The sequence below is a fragment of the Panthera leo genome, chromosome B4 (assembly GCF_018350215.1).
Source record: "Panthera leo isolate Ple1 chromosome B4, P.leo_Ple1_pat1.1, whole genome shotgun sequence".
Lineage (NCBI taxonomy): Eukaryota > Metazoa > Chordata > Mammalia > Carnivora > Felidae > Panthera > Panthera leo.
The window spans coordinates 20,547,538-20,571,947 of NC_056685.1; the positions used below are offsets into that span (position 1 = coordinate 20,547,538).

The window sequence follows — 24,410 nt, forward strand, 5'->3', positions numbered from 1 at the left end:
GAGGAGAATCCGTAACTATGTATGGTGTTTTATACTTCTCAAAAGACATTTTTTACATATATATTATATATTGTATATTATATATTATATGGGTCTGCCTGCTTGTTTCCCTCACTCTATAATTTAAGATGGGTTATTTTTACAGCTGTTTTTCTTGGACACACAAGTAAATCGGCATGTATATTCAAAAGGTTTTACTTCTGACATGCAAAATGGTTAAGAGAAATGCTTCCCTTTGTGTAAACATAAACATTTATGTATTAAAGCATGTTCAGTTGTAGATCTCATTTTACACGTACAGTGAAAACGCATCTTTTAATTTTGAACAAGTTAAATTCTTTTAAAAAGTACTGTAAGATGAAAGGAATTTAAAAATTGACATTATTGGCCCAAGATTCATGTTAATGTTTACTCATGTAAATAGCACAAAATACTGCCTAATTAGTGTGGTTGGTAAATTTTTGGTACTTTAATTTTCTCTGTTATTGTAAACCATGCATAAAATGCTTGCCTATTGAGAAGTGAAGAATTGTCAGAGCTTAAACAGCTGACATCTGCTTACTCTCTTAAAAAAAAAAAAAAAAGAATAACAAGCCATTTCAGCCTAATCTACCTCAAATGTGTTCATGTAAATGGAGGTCCATCTATTGACCTGTATTCTTTTCAGCTCAGGATTGGTCCACATGGTTTATGAAACCGGGAAGGCTGATTTGAAATGCAGATGTCGACACAGTGAAGTACACCCTCCCCTTTTTTCTTTGCTGTATCTGTCAGGGTGAAAAATGGCTTGCACAAGGGTCAGTCACCCATCCTCACTTCATTACTTTTCTTGGACCCACAGAACTGTCACAAGCTGTGGTGGACGCGGGAGCAGTTCCTCTGTTAGTCCTCTGTATCCAGGAGCCAGAAATTGCTTTGAAAAGGATTGCTGCTTCGGCCCTCAGTGATATTTCAAAGCATTCTCCAGAGTTAGCACAGACCGTAGTGGACGTGGGGGCCATCGCTCACTTAGCCCAGATGATCCTGAACCCCGATTCCAAATTAAAGGTACTCGAAAATGAAGTTCAGACAAACAAACAGACAAATCAGGCTTCTGACTACCTAAGAAAATGGAAATGGGAGGAGCTTAATATTGTACATTTAAAAATAATTAGAAGGTTACTGAAAACAGATATGGGTATGTTATGTATTTGGTCTTTTAATATGTGGACCTTCTGCTGTAGAGATTAGACGATAGACATATCTGGTTAAAATATGCGCAATGCTGTAGACTGCACGTAGCATCAGTATGAACACTGTTAAATAAGGAATTACACAATGACTGAATCTCAGGGTGGGCAGGGGCCCAAAGGTTTTCTAGCCCACCACTATTATGTTTAAGTTTCTTATGAAAATTGCCGTGTTTATCTTAGTCATTTTGTTTTTAGTTTCCTTCATTGTATCGAGATTTATTTCTATGTCTTTTTTTTTTTTACAGCTTTCTACGATCTAATTTTCAGTGAATAGTCACTAACTATACTTGCATATTCTAGTAGTTATTTTCTATAAGATTTTAAAATCTTAGTTAATGTTAACTCAGTCATGGAAATTTCTTTGAAACGGTATCAGCATGATGCCCAAAATAAGAGGTGACTTCGGCTTGATCATTTTTGTACTACATTACCGCCCGTGTCATAAATTAATAATGTGAGTGTTAATTAAGAAATATTATTCATCCAAAGGTCATCTTCTTTGATCATCTGCATGGATAAAGAGACTTAAATAGTCCACAGAAGGATGAAGACATTTAACTTGGAGATTAGGGAATTTAAGAAATGGAGTATTTAGGTATAAGAGAGTAGGAATTGATGGTCTCAAGACTCCTAAAATCTAAGGTTGTGTTAGAAATGTAGTTGTCTTTTCCCTTTTATCCAGGAATTTGAGTGTAAAGCTGTTCAGATCGGAGCTCTGCAACAAGCTCTGTGTCACGTTTCGTTTCATTTTGGGTTTCGCTCCACAGCGTCAGGTCCTTTCGGCTCTCAGTCAGATTGCGAAGCACTCCGTGGACCTGGCAGAAATGGTGGTTGAGGCAGAGATTTTCCCAGTTGTACTCACCTGCCTGAAGGACAAAGATGACTACGTGAAGAAAAATGCTTCTACTTTAATTAGAGAGATTGCAAAACATACACCGGAGGTAAAAAAAAAAAAAAAAAAAAAAAAATATATATATATATATATATATATATATATACACACACGTATACGTATACGTATACATACGTATACGTATACATACGTATATATACGTATACGTGTATATATACATACGTATACGTATATATACACACATATATATGTATACATATATATAGGGTTTTAAGCTACAGGAACACGTAGTTCGTTTTTATGTAAAACATCGGTTTGTTTACAGGGCACGAGTGCTGTGCCACACGATCTGGTTGGGTGAGGGCTTCTCATCCTCAGCGCTATGGACACTTTGGACGGGGTGATTCTTTGTTGCCGGGGCCTGTCCTGTACCCCATAGGATGGATGTTTAGCGGCCTTCCTGGCCTCTCCCCACTAGACGCCAGTAGTACCCCTACCCCCATCACGACAAAAATGTCTCCAGAGATTGCCAGATGTTTCCCAGGGGACAAAAAAGTGCCCCTAGGTGAGAACCGCCGGGTTATGTCAAAGGAGTTTGAGCCTAAAATCTCAGTTTTTTAATAATTTCCTGCTTTCCACTTCTAAATTGTGGGGGCCGTGGGCTTTTGACATCCAGGCCATTCTAGGTCAGCTGGGAGTAGTGCGAGACAGTGTGCCTCTGGGTGTGAAGAGACTGCCAGGCCCACAGCCTCGAATCACCCCTCTACTAACTGCTTGAGTTCTCAGATGCTGAAGGAGTAACGACGAAGCAAGTCCGGGTAGATTCTCAAGTTGTATTTTCTCCCGTGTATATTTTGACGGATCAATTTCATTTCACTAAACTTAGTTCAAGTCCTCATTCTTTTTGTCACCTCACATCTTCATCTGGTTGAGATGGTTCAAGATTGAAGACTGGCAATCAGCCAGTAATCATTGCTAGTGAAGGGGGGATAATTAGGCTAGAATATTTCCAGTCTGACATTGTCTTTTGGCATCCGGTGATTAATGTGCTCCAGACTCCTGCATTGTGACTGGGGGTTTCCGTAGTTAGCTAGTTATGAACTAGCCCTAGGCTTAGTGTCTAGGTGAGGAATTTTGACATCCATTAAAATCAGGATGAAAGGTGTGCTATCGATGCATGAAAAATTGAAACCACCGAGTGGCTCTTCACCACGAGTCTATCTGCACTTTTGAAACTGCGGGATTATTATACTTGTACGTTTCCTTAATGAATACAATAATCTCACTAAATACTTCAGATTTCACTAGATGGCTTTTAGGTCCTCCCTAAAAAAAATTTGCAAGACTAAAGTCATATTTGCAGGCCACCTTACGCTCCACGGTCACGGTGATTGGCTCTCCTTGTCTCCTAGCTTTCCCAGCTGATAGTTAACACAGGAGGAGTGGCTGCCGTGACTGACTGTATCGGGTCCTGCAAAGGAAACATAAGATTGCCTGGCATCATGATGCTCGGCTATGTCGCAGCTCATTCTGAGAACCTGGCGATGGCGGTGATCGTCTCCAAGGTCTGTGCTTGTGTCATTTCGTCTAGTTACTGCAGGGACGTGTTCTAACACAGAGCCACAGACACATGCTCTCCCACAGAGCATAAAGTATAACTGACCGGAGTAAAAGAACTACCTGAACAAATGTTTTCGAGGCTCATGAATAAGTGTCCCAAAGCAACGCTTGAAATAAAGTTTACTCTGCAGGAGTTTACAATTGTAGCCAGTGTTTAGTAGCAGCCAACTATCAACGCCTCTGAGTATTGGTATTTTGTGCGTTTAAATAGCCAATGTACTGGGCCCCTGGGTGGCTCAGTCGGTTAAGCGTCTGACTCTTGGTTCCGGCTCGGGTCATGATCTCATGGTCTGTGAGTTCGAGCCCCGTGGCAGGCTCTGCGCTGACAGCGTGGAGCCCGCTGGGGATGCCCTCTCTCCCTCTCTCTCCGCCCCCTCCCCTGAGCGCTCTTTCTCTCTCAAAAACAAATAAGCTTGAAAAAATATTGAGTGTATTTGGATCTTGAAGGATTGACTGCACATTTACAGACACTTAAAGCACACTTTGATTTATGTATGAAACAACTGTTATAAACAACATTCCTGGTGGTCGTCTTTATTATTCTCTGACGTCTACACATTATCCTGTTTCCCGTCACTTGGGTAGGAGATGACAAGACTAGGTCTTCCCTTCTTTACCCGCCTTCTCTCCGTCAGCTTTCGTGAACTAATTTCTCTTCTCAGAGGTAGGCAATTCAGAGGACACATCAGATAGTAATGTTTTTGTTTCCTTGCTCTAGGGATTTGGCCCTATCTCAGCTCGGTATTGACCCACCACGGAGTGTCGCCTTGGCACGTAGTAGGTGCTCGAAAAATATTTCTTGAATGAATAAATACTGATCTCCCAAAGAATGCTTCAAAAGCTGTAGGCTTACAGTGTCTCTGGCAACCCTCTAGGGTGTGGGTTTCTTATCAGCATAGAAAACCTGCTGCTGTATGTTAAACAGAAGTGTGGATTTTTTTTTATATCCCTTGCTAATCCTCAGAATAAAGAGGAACCTCAGATCTTTATTTTCTACCTATTCCTTGATAATTCTTTGCTCCCCTCCCTTTTTATCCTGCGCTTTTCCTTTTGTTCTTCTATTACCAAAGACTGTGATAGCGACTAGAGCGGTGGTACCGCTTTCTGAAGGGTCACCGTGGGGATATTATTGGGATTTTCGATTTGCAGTTCTCTGCGCAGAGTCAGAAAGCTTACACGTAGGAAAGCATGTAAGAAGCCATTACTTTTGCTCCCCGTGTTTCTTCCCCAAACTAAGCAGGAGGCGCTCCCCTCCTTTGGTCTAGGGTCGCCGCTGTCCTCTCCCACCTAGTTTGCCCTTCAGTCAGTGAAGAGCGGGGTGGAGGCAGCCGCAGTTTGAGGCAAACCACACAGAGCCGCGTTATTCTTTCCTTTTCCTCCGCGGTACAGGGCCTAGTAACAACTCACATTCAAATAACACTTGGTAATTTTCAAAGCACATTCATAACAACCGAGGCCAGTAAGTCAGAATTTGGGGGGATGGGGAGAAGGTGCCTTCTCTCCCTCTTGCTGCTTCATTCGTGATGTATCCCAGAAGTATGGGGTTTCTGGAAAGGTTCCTCACTCTGCAGACAGATCTGACCTTTTTCGTATTGGCAGATGCACATTTTTAGTTGTAAGAAGGAAGCCAGTGAAGAGATATGGCAGGTTTCTTCAGGAAATTGGTCTTACTAATAACCAAATTTAAAGGCAGACGAGGGACACCTGGGTGGCTCGGTTGGTTAAGCGTCTGGCTCTTGGTTTCAGCTCAGATCGTGATTTGTGAGTTCAAGCCCCGCATAGGACTCTGTGCTGACAGGGCAGAGCCTGCTTGGGATTCTCTCTCTCTCTGCCCCTCTCCTGCTCATACACTCACCCTCTCTCTCTCAAAATACATAAATGAACTTTTAAAAAAATAAATAAAAAATACAGGCAGACAAAAAGAAAGTATACATGATCATTTGGCCTTTGCTATGGTAGCCTGACCATGTGACAAGATTGGCTTTTATGATACTAAATTTAAGGTGATAATTATCCTTTTTTTTATGACTAAATTTTTTTAAGTTTTATTTATTTATTTTGAAAGAGAGAGAGAGAGCACACGCATCAGCAGGAGAGGAGCAGAGAGAGGGAGACAGAATCCCGAACAGGATCTGCACTTGTCAGTGCAGAGCCTGATGCAGGGTTTGAACCCATGAACCGTGAGATCGTGACCTGAGCCAAAATCAAGTGTCAGATGCTTCACCGACTGAGCCACCCAGGCGCCCTGAGGTGATAATTATTATAGTCTCAAATGAGTTAGGAAGTTATGCCTGTACAGAATTTGGAATTATAAATCGATTTGGTTATTTGAGTCTTCCTTGGGTATATAAACTATGGTGTCTTTGAGACCCGTTAGTTAATTCTGCTTTGAGTATCGAGATAAAACTGAAGCCTGAGCGAAATATAAGCACATGCTATCTGTATAACAAAAGTAATCATTTCTACTTTGACATTTAATCATGTTAAAACGGAAAAAACTATCGTTTAAAAGTTAGCCAAAATAAGTGAAAATTATTTAGTATTCAGGAAAGTTTTTAGTGAAGGTACTTCATCTAAATGTTACTTAAATGGAATTCTGGCTCGTTCTTGTAATTTTGGATCTATAGTAGTTATTTTGTTGTCAGATCTATTATACTTGGTGAAAGGTGATTTTTTAAAGGATTCTAAATTAACTTTTTAAACAAAGGCCGATAAAAGTTTTCAAAACCCTGAGCACTTTTATTTTGTCACAGTGGAATCTGGTTTTGCCTGTAATATGCTAGCCCGGGACATCTGTTGTTTGGTTAAATGCCTATTTGGGGAGGAAACGCTAGCAGAGATGTTCTTAGTTTAGTTGGATTGTTACAGATAATTAAGGTAAATTAGTTCTAGTCATTTTATCGACTTGAAAAATGACAGCCCCTGTGATGTGCTCATTTATCGAACCGTTGAGGAAAAAAAGGATCAAGGCCAAAATGATGCCTTCTCATGTTTGGGAGACACGGGAGCCTCTTTAATCCTGCTCTGGATTCATACCACTCGCTCTTTTGATGGACGCTGCAGGCTGTGCCCCAGTTGTCGGTCTGCCTGTCCGAAGAGCCAGAAGATCACATTAAGGCTGCGGCCGCCTGGGCCCTGGGACAGATTGGGAGACATACCCCGGAGCACGCGCGGGCCGTTGCCGTCACAAACACCCTGCCCGTACTGCTTTCGCTGTACATGTCCACGGAGAGCTCAGAGGATCTTCAGACAAAAGTAAGCGCTTCCTTTTTAACAGCTGGATGAAAATTTGCTAGACCTGACCCATTCTTAAAAATAATGTCATTTTAAAGGTGTTAAGTTATCATTATGGATCATGCTGATCTTATTAGTCAAGAAATACAAACTTGTCAGAAGAACTGAGGTTGAGGTGGCTTTTCTTTGAAAATCAGTCGCCCTTATCTCCAAAAGTCAGTGATATATATATGTATGATCTATATATGTGATGATCTATATATATGATCTATATCATATATCTATATATGATATCTATATATGTATGATCTATACATATGATCTATATATGTATATAGATATATATATCATGTATATATATGTATGTGTATATATATATATATTTTTTTTTTTAAGTCAGTGATGTATTTTAAAGAAAGTTCTCTATAGGTGCAGTGTGGTTTGTAAAGTGAATGACTGGGTTTTGCATTCTGCATTCACGTTGACTTTTCTTTTTTTTTTTTTTAACATTTACTTATTTTTGACACAGAGAGAGACAGAGCATGAACGGGGGAGGGGCAGAGAGAGAGGGAGACACAGAATCGGAAGCAGGCTCCAGGCTCTGAGCTGTCAGCCCAGAGCCGGATGCGGGGCTTGAACTCACGGACCGTGAGATCGTTACCTGAGCTGAAGTCGGATGCTCAACCGACTGAGCCACCCAGGCGCCCCAACACGTTGACTTTTCTTATGGAATCGGAATTGAATAATAGGATTCTGGAGGTGGAATTGGTTAGAACTTTGGTCCGGTTAACATTAAAAAATTGAGTCGAAAAGAATTTAAGGTGCTTTCCAAAGGTATAATACAAGTGGTCAGAGGGTATTCTTGAAGCCATGATCTACCTCTTCTAACTCCAAGTCTGCTTGATCTTTTAATTATATGTTTTGTTTGTTCCTTAAAAGAAAAATGTCCATAAGATTCACTAAGTTAAACATTTATATATCATACATTAAAAATTTTTTTTTAATTTTTTTTTTAAATTATTTTTTTGAGAGAGAGAGAGGGAGACACAGAATCCAAAGCAGGCTCCAGGCTCCGAGCTGTCAGCACAGAGTCTGATGAGGGGCTCAAACCCACAAACTGTGAGATCATGACCTGAGCCAAAGTTGGACACTTAACCAACTGAGCCACCCAGGTGCCCTAAATCATGTATTTTTAAAAAAGACAAGCTTTCTGAAAAAATATTACCAGCTACTAGAAAGATTCACAAAGCATGAGTTTAATTAGGATGGGTTGTTTAATAGTTTTAGAATTTCAAAGAAAGAAAAAATGGTTCCCAGGATAGTCCCTATACTTTTCTGAAAGCAGTTTGCAGAATCGACTTGGACTGAGGAAAGTGCACAGAAAAGATAATAATTCAAAATAAACTAACGATAGTAAGTTAAATTCCATTTAAATTTTAGTTAAAACAATAAATTAACAAATCGGAAAGCATGTTTGCTGAAGCAACTTTACATGGTGTAACAAGGCAGGAAATTTACTTGAACGATACAGCTGAGGGGTTCTGAAAGTTACAGAATCACTTACTGGCTTTATAAACTTCTAAAAGTGAATTTATGTTTGTTTGGTTATATTTACACGTTATTTCACTACAGATTCATTGAGGGAAGTTTACTTCTAAGACTAACAGTTTTTCAATTTTTGTAAGACTTTCCAGATCACCGCAATGATTTAATAGATTCAGGGCTTCCCTTACATTTCTCCAGCGTCGAGTGGATGCTGGCTGGCAGTGCTTGGTAGAGAGGAAGACTGACAATATGCCAAGGCCTTTCCCTGGCTAACAGTTCTGTGACTCTTTGGCTTTCTGGTGAGAAACCACAATCGCCTTTCCAGTTTTGAGTTGTCCAAGTACAGCTGATTTACATATGTATCATTTCAACCTATGTATGTAGTTCTCTTTTTGCCTCATATTTTTTTAACCCATCACCCTGCTTGCCTTTTCTTCCTCCCTCTTTTCTCTCATTCGCACCTCCACTCCCCCCCCCCCCCCCACCTCCCTCCTCATTTCTTACCCTTCCCACCCTGACCTCTAGCGGTCCAAAGACTACGGCCTCCCCTAGCAGGGTCTCCACAGGTACAAGCTGTGCCCGATATGTAATAATAATCATGTTCAACTTCTGGATTACCAAGACATAAAGTATTAGCAGTATCTATCACTTTCAGATTCCTGCACTGAACAACTTTTATTTGCCTTTAAGTTTTAGAAATAAAGGCATATGTTAGCTATAGACTGAATAATCAATCGTGGAGTCAAGAGCATTTATAGTTTGAGAAACCCTTATAAATAGTGTCTTAGGTAGCACTGTATACTTTTTACACGCTACTAAGTTTATACAACTTGGTTTTTCATGAATTGTTATCATGTTAGGTTGTATAAATATCACTAGAGTAAAATAGGTTTGAGAACTTCACCTTTTGAAATAAGATTGTTTTTATTGTGTGTAAGTTTCACAAAATTAGTTTTATTCAAACATTCAGGTTTACTCATAGAAGTTAAGGTTCCTTTTGTCTATGTTTGATACAATATTTATTTTCAGGAAATACAGTGGGTATTAAATTAAAAAGCGCGATCTTTATCAATCATTATCCTGTCAGCAATCTTTCCAAGGCCTTTTAAGTCCATCCAAATATTTTCTTATTGTAGGGACTTGATTATTATTTTTGCTTCCCCAAGGTTTCTTGGATTCTAACCTTGGCTGTTTTAAGGGCTTTACAATGAAAGTCCAAGTCTGTTTGATTTGACATTATCTCAGTAGGGAAAAATGTATCCAAGAGCTTTAGGAACCGTCTAATGGCATTTCTCATTTGTTACTCTGTGGCAGCTTTCACATTAAAGGCCACGTTGAAGTTCATTTTGTCCCAAAGGCAGGTCAGCTTCTGTAAGCATTCTCTAATTGGTTCTGATCCAGGAGAACCAATGAGCAGTCCCTTGGAATTGCTCGCATGTTTTCACACAGAGCCTTCTATCTGCCTGCACCTAAGTTATTTCAAATGCCGTATTAAAAGCTGCAAAAAAATATCTAACTTTTATCTAACAAGCTCACCTACATACATTTTGAAACTATTCACACAGTTGCCTTTTCATCTGTTTTGATTTAGGGGCATCATACTGAAATGGTCCATCTTAGGTTGGCATCTGAGTAGGTTCATTCGATTACCTTCGTTACGAAAGTATTTCTAACATGACTTAATTATTGTGTTCTTCCCATCACAGTGGTCTCCCTTCGTTTTTTAGCAGCTTTATTGAAATATAGTTCATATGCCATATAATTCACCCACTTAAAGTATACAGTTCAATGGTTTTAGTACATTCACAGATGCAATCGTCCCCACAATCTAATTTTAGAACGTTTTCATTCCCCCCCCCCCCCCCCTTAGGAATCACTCCATACCCTCCCTGCTTAGCTCCAGGCAACCATTAATTTACTTTCTGTCTTTGGAGATTTGCCTCTTCTGGACACTTCATTTAAATGGAATTACACAGGGGCGCCTGGGTGGCTCAGTCAGTTAAGCATCCGACTTTGGCTCAGGTCATGACCTTGCGGTTTGTGAGTTCGAGCCCGGCGTCGGGCTCTGTGCTGACAGCTCAGGGCCTGGATCCTGCTTCGGATTCTGTGTCTTCCCCCTCTCACTGTCCCTCCCATGTTCATGCTCTGTCTCTCTCTGTCTCTCAATAATAAGTAAACGTTAAAAAAATTTTAACGGAATCATACATTGTATGTGGTCTTTGGTGCCTGGCTTCCTGTCACTTAGCGTAACTTTCAAGGTTCATCCATATTGTAGCACATACCAATATTTCGTTCCTTTGCATTGTCAAATAATATTCCATTGCATCACCATACTACATGTTGTTTACCCATTCACCAGTTAATGGACATTTGGCGTGCTTCTACTCTTTTATTATTATGAATAATGCTGCTGTGAACATATTGTACAAGTTTGTGTGTGGATGTATGTTTTCATTTCTCTTGGGTATAAACCCAGGAGTGGCATTTGCGAGGTCATATCATAACTCTTTTTAACACTTTGAGGAATGGCCAAACTGCCTTCCAATGTGGCTGCACCATTTCCTATATTCCCACCAGCAGCGTACGGGGTTCCAATTTTTCCACATTCTTGTTGAGACTGGTTATTACCTTTGTTTCTTCATTATAGCTCTCCCGGTAGGTGTGAATTGGTATCTCAGTGTGGTTTTGATCTGCATTTCTCTGATGGCTAATGATGCTGAAAAATCTTTTGATGTGCTTATTGGCCATTTGTATATCTTCTTTGGAGAAATGTCTAATCAGACACTTGGCCCATTTTTAACTTGGGCTGTTACCTTTTTATTACTGAGTAGGAGTTCTTTATATATCTCAAATACAAATTCTTTTTTTTTTTTAACGTTTATTTATTTTTGAGACAGAGAGAGACAGAGCATGAACGGGAGAGGGTCAGAGAGAGGGAGACACAGAATCTGAAACAGGCTCCAGGCTCTGAGCTGTCGGCACAGAGCCTGACGCGGGGCTCGAACTCATGGACCGCGAGATCATGACCCGAGCCGAAGTTGGTCGCTTAACCGACTGAGCCACCCAGGCGCCCCTCTCAAATACAAATTCTTATCAGATGTATGATTTACAAGTATTTTCTTCCATTCTATGGGTGGTCATCAGTTTATTGACAGTGTTTTAATGGGGTTCAGTTTGTTTTTTCTTTTGTTGCTCGCCCTTTTGGAGCCCAATCTAAAAAGACTTTGCCTAACACAAGGTCATGAAGATTTATGTTCCCCCTTCCTTTTAATAACTGTGACTCTTTGGGCTACAGTGCTTTCAGAACAAAATTAATTTTTGAATAAGAAACATTATTCATTTTAGGCAGTTTTCATTAATGATCATCCATTAAGGAGAGCAACAATAATTTTTGTTATTTCTTTTGTTTTCTGTGAAAAACAATTGAAGTCGTATCAAGTATTGATAATTTCATCTTGTTCATTCCTATTCTTATGTGTGTTGTTAAGAGATTAAAATATAGTGTTGCTAGTCGCTTACTGTGGGTTTTACAATAGTTTTTATTAATGTGGACAGAGTCAGCTTTTAGAGATGACAGAAAAATGAATGAATATAGACCTGTACATGGTATGCTACTTTATAGGAAAACCTGGCTCAAACCCAAGTTGCCCTAAATAGACAGCTCATGACTCCTTCTCTGATATCATCATATATTATGTATGCTTAAGGACAAACACTAGCTACTAAATGCTGTGACAATTAGAAAAATCCATAATCTAGTATTATTTCAAAGTAATAAATTACTTGATTTACTGAAATAATAGAGTTTGTTTACACCATATACATTCTCTATAATTCCGAGTATGATGTTGTAAGAACTATTTTATTTTGTTCACTGCCATAAATAACCAAACATAAGGCATATTTTCTTTTTTAATCTTTTAAAATTTTTTTTTAAATTTATTTTTGAAGTGGAGAGAGAGACAGAGTGTGAATGGGGGAGGGGCAGAGAGAGAGGGATACACAGAATCCGAAGCAGGCTCCAGGCTCTGAGCTGTCAGCACAGAGCCCGATGCAGGGCTCGAACTCACGAGCTATGAGATCATGACCTGAGCCGAAGTCGGGCGCTTAACCGACTGAGCCACCCAGGTGCCCCCATTAGGCATATTTTCTAAAGGCTAATCAGTTTTAAACCCAACATATGACATGATCTTGTGTGTAGAAAATCCTAAGGAATACACACACACACACACACACACACACACACACACACACAAATACTAGAACTAGTAAGAGTTCAAGATCACCAGATATAAAATCAGTATATTAAAATATATCATAGGTTCATATGTTGGTAATAAACAATTTAAATATGAGGGGTGCCTAGCTGACTCAGTTGGTGGAGCAGGCGACTGTTGATCTCGGGGTCATGGGTTCAAGGTCCACGATGGGTATAGGGATTATAAATAAACTTAAAAAAATATGAAATTAAGACAATAGTTTCATTCACAGTAGTATCAAAAAGAATAAAATACTTAGGCATAAATTTAATAAGAGAAGTATAGATTTTTACACTGAAAACTACCAAACATTGCTGAAAAAAGTTAAAGAAGGTCAGAATAAATGGAGAGAGACCTTCCACGTTCATGGACTGGAAGATTCGATATTGTTCAGATGGAAATACTGGCCAAATCGATCTATATATTCAATACAATCTCTGTCATAATCCCAACTGGCTTCCCCTCTCCCCTGAACTTGAGAAACTGATCCTAAAATTCATAAGGAAATGCAAAGGACCAGACTAGTCAAAACAATCTTGTAAAGAGACTTATACTACCCAATTTGAAAACTTACTACAAAGCTACAACAATCAAGATAGTATGGTAATCAAGATATATGGTACATATATCGATGTAACTGAATTTTGAAAATCTGAAATAGACCCTTTTACGGTCAATTGATTTTTCACAAAGGTTCCAAGGCAATTTAATGTGAAAAGGATTAAGTCTTTTCAGCAAATGGCACTGAGACAATTATTATATCCTCAAACATAAAATATTAATTTGGACCCCTATCTCATACCATATACCAGAATTAACTAAAAATGGATCATAGATCTACGTATAAGAGTACAAAACTCTTATAAGAAACCTTGGTTTAGGCATTAATTTCTTAGAAATGACACCTAAACACAAGTGATAAACAAAAACATTCATCATGTGGTTTTTATCAAAATGGAAAGCGTGTACGCTTTCAAAGACACCATTAAGAAAATAAAAAAAAAGCCATAGACTTGAAAAAATAATTTGCAAATAATACATTCAAGAAAATACCTGTATTCAAAATACATAAAGGGCTCTTACAACTCAAAAATAAGAAGACAAATGACCCACTTAAACAATGGGCAAAAGATCTGAATAGACATTTTACCAACAAATGACCAATCAGTATGTGAAACAACGTTCAACCTCATTAGTCACTACAGAAATGGAAGTCAAAAAACCATAATGAGCTATTAATTCACACCCACAAGAATGGCTACAATTAATAAGACAGTACCAAGCGTTGATCATTATTTGGAGAGTCTCGAACCTTTGAACCTTCTTACATTACTGGTGGAAATGTAAAATGTTGCAGTCACATTGAAAACCAGTCTGGCAATTTCTCGAAATAGTAATGCTATCACATGGATGAACCCCCAAAACACTACACTTAGTGAAAGACACCAGACTTCAAAGTTCACAGATTTTATGATTCCACTTACATGAATTGTCCAGAAAAATAAAATTTATAGACAGGAAGTAGGTTCGAAGTTGCCCAGGGCTGGTAGGGGAGTCACTACAAATGGAATGAAGTTCCTTGCTGGGACGATAAAGATGTTCTAAAAATTAGGTTGTGGTGAGAGTTGTACCACTCTGTAAATTTACTAAAAACCCACTGAATTATGTACTTAAAATGAGTGAATTTACGGTATATGTTATATTTCAATAAGGGTTGTTAAAAAATCTAAAGCCCAGAAATTGACAAGTTAATAAAATATTAATTGATATACTTTCTAGAAGTATGGAGTCATAAATCAAGTATACTTCTTGACAAAGGATAGTAAAGTTCAGTGAATTTCTAGGATCATTAGACTCTTCTAGAATTCTCAGTTAATAACTCAATAGTATATCACCATGGTACGGTGGTTGTGATCTGTGTTACACAATTAGTAGACCTTATCACCAGTAGCGGTTAAGTTAAATTTGTCAGCCTGCTAAGGTCACCATGATCCTAAGACGGCTCGCAAAGATATATCTAGGTGTGTCAGGGACTGAAAGTTTAGTCCCAACTTACTTGTGGAAGAAAGTTGGGTTGCGTTTCTTACCTTCCTTGCTTTATTTCATCTAGTTTATGAAACAACGTTTGAGGACAAACGTATCGAGAGAGAAGTTATGCAGGACTGCTTAGCCCGGGGTTCTGGGAAACCATAAAATTAACAGGGCCTTTACTGATAGCACAAATGTGATGAAAGTTTTCCCTGAGTTTACAGTTTTGCCAATTGTAAAATTCATGATGTGAGAATCAGAACGCTCCTTGACATTTCAAAAGCACTGTTAAACAGTCAGTAGTAGGATCGCAGAAGACCAGGTTGGCTAAGGCCTGAGAGAGAATGGGCGATCGGAGGAAGGAAGCACAAAACCACATACAAGCAGGTGTGGGATTCCAGGGGGAAACAGCTGTGGGCCAACCTGACTGGGGGGCCTTCCGAAGTGAAGGGGGCAGGCTTTGATACAAGGAAACAGAATCACAACCAGCCGTGGCCTTAGAGCTGGCCTCAGGGATGCGCTACAGTCACATCAGGACCCTTCTTCAGCCACACTTGGTGTCACTGTGAAATACAAAGTGCTGGGGGCAGAGGGGAAGTATCTGTTCTTGAGCTTGTGGATAATACCCTCCCTGCTGCCGAGGGGACCTCTCCCGTACGGTCGGGTCGATCTTTGTGAATGGGGCAGTTTCACATCTGCAAATGTTCACTGAATTACGCACATAGAACCTTTCTGACTATATACCTAGAAGTCATGAAACCTTTTAGAGAACACAGAATGTTTGATAATGACTCTCTACAATGAACTGAGTGTTTTCTACTTGTTGGTTGGAAGGAATAGGACATATTGGTGCTCTCATGGCTTAACATATACAAAGTTTTACACGAATAAGATATAATACATATTAATTTAGAGTCTATAGCTTTATGCTTAATTTTACTTTGCTCATTGGTTATTTTAAGAGATCAGTAATACACCGCACATGCTATAAATTTAACATGAAGGCAACCGGCAGGTAGGTGAAACCCATGCCAGATAGAAATTTTTCTGACACCCATCTTAAACAATGAAACCCCTGCAGGTTGGACTGGAAATTCACTGTATTTTCAAATTCTAGGAACATGAGCCATGAATTTTGGTCAAGCTTTGATTATTACTTTGGTCTGTATTTTGCTTTGCATTTCAATAGAGTAAGAAAGCCATAAAGAGTATCCTACAAAAATGCACCTATTTACCGGCCCTTGAGCCGTTTCTGTATGATGCGCCCCCCAATATCCTGAAGCACGTGGTTGGACAGTTCAGTAAGGTAAGAGATGCTCTCTTTTCTGAAAGTGGGGGAAGAACATTTCAATGGCTGGTTAGTTTCTTTTTCCCCCGTTGGGTCAATGTCTCCTTCTGAGAGATGGGGGCAGGGCTTTACTCCTTGGTTCTCACTGACTATCACGACAGGGAAGGCAACATAGGTTAATAACATTCACATAAGTCAAAAAAGATTCACACATAAATAATTCATACTTCCTCCTTCACATTTTCCTCACAGCCTCTACTGTCCTTTTTAGTGTTCTTGGGGAGAAGACAGTATGTCAACATATAAAAACCCCATAATACAGACAGTTTATAGTGATAGGTAATTTAGCAATTATCCTGGTGTCTGTTGGTCTCACTCATCTGGGAACACCGCAAAGATCTTCTAAAGAAAAATAAAAAGGTCTCCGAGCCATGTATGACAAAGTCCGTGCACTCTTCTGGAGATGCTTTCAGAGCGTCATTTAGAGTTTATTGACTCATTTTACGAACGGTTTTTAACAAATATAGCCACCATATTTCTTAGATCATTGCAGATTAAAAGTAGTAAGGTAGAAAGGTCAAGCTGCTGGACGTGGGCTTAGCCAGCAGGACTGACTGCCGCTAGCAAAGGCCAAGAAAGAATGATGGTGTTCCCACGGCCATTGATGGCCAGGATGGTAACTCAGGCTGTAAAGAACTGATTAAATGGTGCTCAGGAGATTTCATTTAAGAAAACGGGGTCTCTGGAAGTAGCATCCCAGAGTTGTTCTGAGCTCAGGCTCTGGAGCTGGAGGGCCCGGATTTTCCATTTACCAGCTGTAATATCTTTAGCAAACTCTTGACCTCCCTAAACCTTAGTAGGCTTACCCATAAAACAGGGAGTAATAAGAGTTCCTGTTTTATAAGGTCATTGTAAAGATTAAATGAGATGTTATACGTAAAGAATTTAGCTTAATCTCAGGCACATATTAAACACTCACCCCCCCCTCCCGCCACTGAAAACCACACGATGTTTTTAAGAAATGAAACACGGAAGTACTTAAGGTTGACTTTCATAAACTAATGCACATAGATGGGGGCCAAATTCCTCTGAATGGTTATAAAGCTAACGTAAAGGAGGTACTACTCTTCGCATACTAGATTTCTCCAAACAATGACGAATGAAAACTATATATTGTTACAACTTTTAAACTGGGTCCTGTACCTGCTTAGGTCTAGTTTAAGGTATTCATCTGAAAGACAATACTATCTTTTAACAGCCTTCAGTTCTCTCTCTGTCTTCCACGATCTCCAACAGCTTGGCTGACCCTCAAGCACCTGAGTCACCGGACAGCGGAAGGTTTCACATTCCTCAGGATATGGTTGCCTCGGGATATGGTTGTGTGTGTCCAACACTTATGTTCTGCTTCCACTTCTAAAAAATAAGCCAAATCCGTCCCACCCCCCCACCCCCCCGCCCCGGGTACTAGTTAAGAAACTGAGCAGCGATTTTGATCAACTAAAAGGGGAAGGGAGTGGGTTGCTGAGTGGCCCGTCTACAGAGTCATCAGCTCTTGAGAAGGAACAGCTGACATTATCTCTGAACGTTTTATTTTATGGTCTAGAGTGAGGTATTCTAGTTTTATTGAACTTGCTAAGAAAATGAAGACTGACCTGAACTGAGTTCAAAATAAAACTGAGTTCAAAATCCACTAAACCAATGGGATTTGTGGAAGTTAAAATAAAGACAGGTACCGCATAGCATATACTCTTACAAACATGTGCCTTTGGGAGTATTTGCTTCAGGCAGAATTTTGTGTTCTTTTCTTTTTTAAGTTTATCTGTTTATTTTTGAGAGCGAGAGAGGGAGAGAGAGAAAGAGAACCCCAAGCAGGTCCTGCGCTGTGGGGCTTGAACTCACAAACCGTGAGATCATGACCTGGACTGAAGTCAAAAGTCGGTCGCTTAACCGACTGAGCCACCCAGGTGCCCCTGTGTCTTCTTAAGCAAACGATACCAGAGCACTAGACTCCTAGGAACCGACACATTTCTAAAAAGACTACATTTTACTTCTAACTGGCAGCAAACTTAGGTTCATTATGCTACAGATCTATTGCACATAAATTCTCTTTTACATTTCCTCAGCTGTATTATTTCTTTTGACTAGCAATAATCCCACTTGGAAAAGGAAAGCTGACAATTTTACGTGCTTGGCTTTTCAAGGTACTGCCACATGACAGCAAAGCTCGACGACTTTTCGTAACAAGTGGTGGACTGAAAAAGGTTCAAGAGATAAAGGCAGGACCCGGCTCTCTGCTCCAAGAATACATCAACAGTATTAACAGCTGTTACCCGGAGGAGATAGTAAGGTGGGAAAAACGGACTTTGAGAAGTTCAAAATTACAATGCGGGCTTTCTGTTTTGAGGTCTGGATTTTGTATCCACCGTGTCAACACGTGGTCTTGGAAATACTACATAAGACCAACGTGTACCTTTAATTCTACCTTGATCTCTTTTCCCCCCTCAAATTGAATAATGTTCTGATTGACACCCACACATCTCCAAAGTCATACTGGAATGTCATTTGAGACATATCTATACTAACACGTGCTTTATTAAAGAGCACCCAAATGCAGAGCCCAAGTTAAATTAACAGTCTTTAATGTGAGCTTGATTTAGGAAGGGCCTATGGATTCTGATTTTCATGGTTTCCTGCATATTATTTTTCTGCCTTAGGCTCACATTTATATTAATAGGAGTCTAACAAATAGAAAAGAGATGTTGAGTGGTAAAAGGAAAGTTCCTATCTATATTTGAAAAAAAAAATCATGTTTGCGATTTGCAGGTGCCTCGTAGTAATGCAGCAGTTAGTTCTCTTCAAGATTAATTGTTTTAGTAAGATTGATTTGTAGAGCATTAAACCTAAGCCTCAGTCCTTTTAAGTCGAAAGTACTATACCACTAATACCAAAATAAATAAGAGCAAAGTTACCAAGATAGAATGATTTAAACAACTGAGTTTTGAAAAATGCCCATAAACATTCAAGAATGTTTATCTGTATTTATCTGTATTTGTCTAATATTTGTCTACATATTTATCTGTATTTGTCTAATCCTTTCATTTCTTATTTTCTCTACTTAATATTAGAGAATATAAATTTGCAACGTTTAAACCAATGTTTAATATACTTCTTCCTATTTAATATCAATATGTGGTAACACTCATTGTAAAATCACAAAATAATTTTAAGATTAAAATTTGTCTTCTTTTCATATATATTCTTCCAGCAGGTTCTTTCTAGGGGTACAATTCAGGTACTTTTGTGAGCTTTATGACTGCTTGACTAAAAGAGTTCCAGTAAGTTAGCTTTAAAAATATTACTATTTAAAAAAGTATATCAAAGGAGTAGTATATCATAAATGTATATCTACTATATATAATATACAAATAAAATAATATACAAAAAGCTTAATATAACAAACAAAATATGTGTGTAACCATTAAATGAATGAAATATGAATATCTTTTATCAGGAAAAGAAAATAAAAATAATTTGCATACATTCTTTAAGTTTTGGATAAAGAAGATGTGGTGTATGGTGGGAATATGCAATGGAATATTACTCAGCCATCAAAAAGAATGAAATCTTGCCATTTGCAATGACGTGGATGGAGCTAGAATTTATCATGCTAAGCGAAAACAAATACCATATGATTTCACTCATGTGGAATTTAAGAAACAAAACAGATGAACATATGGGAAGGTGGGGGGAGAGAAGAGAGGGTAGCAAACCACAAGAGACTCTTTTTTTTTTTTTAATTACATTTATTTATTTTTGAGAGACAGAGAAAGAGCACAAGCAGGGGAGGGGCAGAGAGAGAAGGGCAGACAGAGTCTGAAGCAGGCTCCAGGCTCCGAGCTGTCAGCACAGAGCCCAATGCGGGCTTGAACTCACAAACTGTGAGATCATGACTGGAGCCGAAGTCAGTCGCTCAACCGACTGAGCCACCCAGGCGCCCCTAACCATAGGAGACTCTTAACAACAGAACAAACTGAGGGTTGATGGAGGGAGGTGGGTGGGAGATGGGCTAGATGGACGATGGGTACTAAGGAGGGCACTTGTGATGAGCACTGGGTGTTGTACTGAATACATAAACAAAATTATAGAAAGATGAAGGAAAAAAGAAACTAAAGGGCCGAAAATGGAATGGCCTATTAGAATTAACCAAAAGTAAGGTACTTTCTTGAATAGCAGTCTTCTTTTTACTCCTTTCCGGAATCACTTTCCAGAGCACTAAGGGAAAATGAAAACTCTGTCATATTAGAATGTAATCTGGTGCTTTGTCAAAATACCACCATAAAATTTTAACCTCCCATTCTATTTAGCTTATAATACCATTGTAAAATTTTAACCTCACATTTAACCTCACAATATTAACCTCAAATCTGTGATCTGGGATTCCATTTTAAAAATTAGCCAATTATCGGGGCACCTGGGTGGCTCAGTTGGTTAAGCATCCAACTCTTGATTTCGGCTCGGGACGTGATCTCGTGGTTGTGGGATTCAGCCCCGCATCGGGCTCTGTCCATACTGAGCGTGGAGCCTGCTTGGGTTTTTCTCTTTATCCCCCTCTCTCTGCCCCTCCGCAGCCTGCATTCTCCCTCTCAAACATTTTTAAAAATTGGCTAATTATCATGAAGAATTCTAATTAGCTTCTTCATGTTTGTTATATTTTTTTTAAATTTTTTTTTTTAACGTTTATTTATTTTTGAGACAGAGACAGAGCATGAACGGGGGAGGGTCAGAGAGAGTGGGAGACACAGAAGCCGAAACAGGCTCCAGGCTCTGAGCAGTCAGCACAGAGCCCGACGCTGGGCTCGAACTCACGGACCGTGAGATCAGACCTGAGCCGAAGTCGGCCACTCAACCGACTGAGCCACCCAGGCGCCCCGTTTGTTATATTTTGTAAAGAATTAGGTTCTATAGAACTTAAAGGTGTTTTGTAGAAATTTTTGAAACATTGTCTATGAAAATGGACAAATATAAACTCGGAATGGTTTTATTTTTGTAATCGTATAATTCTCAAGAATCATTGGGTGACTATTTTAGAACTAATTATTCCTTATAATACAGATTATCAATGGATATGTTCTTCCAGCTGTTATTAGCCTAAACATTTGTTTCGTACTGCCATATTTAAAAATCTCTAATGAAGGTAGTTGGTGGGATGAGAAGGAAGAAGCTCAGGGCTAGATGTTGGAAGGCCTGAGTTCTAATCCTGGCCCATTCCACAGCAGGAAGGTATTTTTGGAACTCCTCTGTCTTCGGGATGTTTGCCTAGACTAGACTATATTATAATCAATATAAAAAATTATGAATGAGCTATTTCATTTTTCATGCTAAGTTTTTGAAATCTGGTGGGTTATTTTATCACTTCCAGTGCATCTCAATTCAGATGCTAAATTTTATTAGATGTACTTAGCTGTATTTAGATTATATAAAGTTTACAGTTGAAAAAGTAGATTCACAAGTTGTTCCAAAGACACCTAAAAGTTTCACCTAAAATAACCGGAGTATCAGCTTTTACGATTAAATATAAAAATTCAGGTCCTCAGTCCTGCTAGCCATATTTTTTAAAAGTTTCTTTACTTATTTTGAGATAGAGTAAGGGAAAGAGCATGCGTGCCCATGAGCGAGCAGGGGAGGGGGGCGGGGGACAGAGACACAGGGAGAGAGAGAATCCCAAGCAGGCTCCATGCTCAATGCAGAGTCCAATGTGGGGCTTGATCTCAGAACCATGAGATCTTGATTCATGAGATCACGACCTGAGCCGAAATCAAGAGTTGGATGCTTAACCGACAGAGCCACCCAGCTGCCCCACACCAGCCATATTTCTAATGCTCAATAGCCACATGTGGCTGGTAGCTACCATATGAAACAGCACCATTTTTTAAGTTTTGGTTTTCTAAATCTACTTCTTACCATTAATATATAAAGTACCTATCTTGTGTCTGACCCGTTTATGAGGCCTAGGAAGGTGAGGCCTGTTTTAAAATTTGTGACTAACTCAGAAACAGTTGTGACTTCCCCAGTGTAAGAGTACTTCAAAGAGACCCACTGTTGAAGGACAATTTTTTTCAAGGCCAGGATGCCTTGAGAGAAGAAACATTTTTGAGGATATTTTTTTATGTATGCAGGTGTCTGTTTAATTATGCCTATAAATACACTGTTGAGAAAATACTGTTCTGTCTTGTCCACCTTAACTGGACAAATTGTAGAAGAAATTAGTGTAATATAAATTGTGAGTTTTTAAGTCATGCCTCTGAAGATAGAAGATAATGAGGATAAAGCAAATCTTGAACATCAGATTTTATCTGGAGAGAATACCTTAGGAGGTTTAATTATTTTGAGTGTTTTGGACAGTTGTGAATTACATTTACTTATTTTTTTTTTAATCTGGTTATTCTAGAATGCCTGCCAAATTTTATTTGGCATACTTTTATGTGCACGTAAATTCTTTCCACAGATACGAAGCATACCATAATGCATTAATCAATATATTTAATACTTTTATAGTATGTATTTTACAAAATGTTCAATTGGTAAATATAAACTTAAGTACTACAGATGCCCCAAATCAATGAAAATGACCAATTTCCTAAGTATGTACGATAGGATATTTGTAAACCATTTGTTAAATAGTTCTTTAATGTGAATTATAAACCCAGAAATTTTTGTCTTTATGGGTCACCATATCTGATTAAAACATACAGTGAGAATAATCTGTAAGGCAATCAGAATGCAGACAATGATCAGTAATGACAGACTGTATCGTGTAACTTATGAAAAAACCTATTAGCTGTCCTCACTGAGGCAACATCAATCATTTAACAGAATAACAGTCTCTATAAGAAGATGCTATCACTGGACCCAGGTATCTTGCTTTGAAAATAGTTCTGTGCATTAATAGCCCTTCAGTCTTGTGAGTTGGTGTTTTCTTCCTTCACAGTCCCTCATCTTATGCACAAAGCATTACTGGAGCTTAATTATTCAGGGTACAGTTGAGGTTTCACTGATAGAATTAATTTAGATAAATATCTTACATTGAATCTTTTGTGCCTACTGTGATGAATCCTTTCACAAGTATCTAATAGAAAACTTTCTTTTTCAGGTATTACTCCCCTGGATATTCTGATGCACTTCTACAGAGAGTGGACAGCTACCAACCACTTGCCAATTAAACAAAGTTCTGTTTTCGTACTCTAATTCACCACAGGGCATTATGAACGGTAGCTGATAACGTTCTTGCCAAATATTTGAACTGAGCGCATTCTAGATTTATTCAGTGTGAAATGCCTTTGGATAATCTTTTCTAAATTTATGTAAAAAAAAAATTAGTGGCCTGAATGAGGAATGACTATTGGTCACTTGCTTAGGACTTGCTCGAAGGGTGAACTGTAAAAAGACATTAAAGGGTGCTACGGCATTTGTTATTTTTCCATTAACCATCCCCAGCCCCTAAACACACATACCTCCAACCAGATATAGGTGAAAAATGATGCTGAGAACTCTTAGTTATCTTGGCCAGTTCCTCCCAGACACGGGCAAGGAAAGTGGCCTTGCAGATTCCTCAGGACATTGAAGGGAGATGTCAAAAGAGGAAACTGATGACAGAAGTAGAAGGCACCTGAAGAGACTCTGATGCTCTTTACCTAAATGCATTAACCAAAACTTGGAATCTATGGATAACCTGTCAGGTTTTCTTAACAACTTAGGAAGCTCTCCTCCTCTTGACGCCAAATTTTCTAAGCTCTTTTTTCGCCTCACTGAAACAGTTCCTTTACCTTTCATGGGGCTGGAGGAAGTCCGTATTAAGCATTATTCCACTGCAGACGTGTTTCCCATTTCATTGAAGGGTTTCTGAGTCCAGCCCTGCTCGTGAATAAACAAGGAAGCAGGCGAGTAAAATGGGTCCTTAGTATACCCTGTCCCAGCTTCACTTTCCCCCCAAGTTTTAAAAATCACATTTCCAGGGATTTAAGCAATAGTTTAAAAAGAATACCTCCAGGCTTGGACTTTGCATGCATTTTCACTTAGGGAGCTGAAAGGGGGTGACAGGGGGTTTCAATAAAATTTTAAACAAAAACATTAGAATTGTCCTCTGCATGTTTCCCGCATGTTAATTCTGAACTTGGGGAATACGTAAGTAGGCTTAAGAGTCTTGGTTAGTTGGCGTGTGAGTGTGTGTGTCTGTGTGCGTGTCTCTGTCAGTCTGTCTTTTGATCTAAAAGGAGATTCCTTACAGCGATCTACCCTGGAGGCCTGCAGAGGAGGTGAATGATAACCAGACAGCCCTTGGGCCACCGTGTTCC

At 39.1% G+C, this 24,410-nt stretch overlaps 1 protein-coding gene across 3 annotated transcripts in view; it reads left to right on the forward strand.

The window, feature by feature from the left end:
• Positions 1 to 24,186, forward strand: part of SPAG6 (sperm associated antigen 6) — a 65,711-nt gene extending 41,525 nt beyond the window's left edge. The window contains exons 5-11 of one of the 3 annotated variants that reach the window (XM_042945085.1): positions 842 to 1,047; positions 2,000 to 2,173; positions 3,498 to 3,650; positions 6,769 to 6,960; positions 15,961 to 16,077; positions 18,261 to 18,406; positions 23,210 to 24,186. In XM_042945085.1, coding sequence (XP_042801019.1) covers positions 842 to 1,047; positions 2,000 to 2,173; positions 3,498 to 3,650; positions 6,769 to 6,960; positions 15,961 to 16,077; positions 18,261 to 18,406; positions 23,210 to 23,279 — 1,058 coding nt within the window. In that variant the 3' untranslated portion in view covers positions 23,280 to 24,186. The remainder of the gene's footprint in view (positions 1 to 841; positions 1,048 to 1,999; positions 2,174 to 3,497; positions 3,651 to 6,768; positions 6,961 to 15,960; positions 16,078 to 18,260; positions 18,407 to 23,209) is intronic. The other 2 variants (XM_042945086.1, XM_042945087.1) reach the window with 2 other exon arrangements.
• The last annotated feature ends 224 nt before the right edge of the window (positions 24,187 to 24,410 follow it).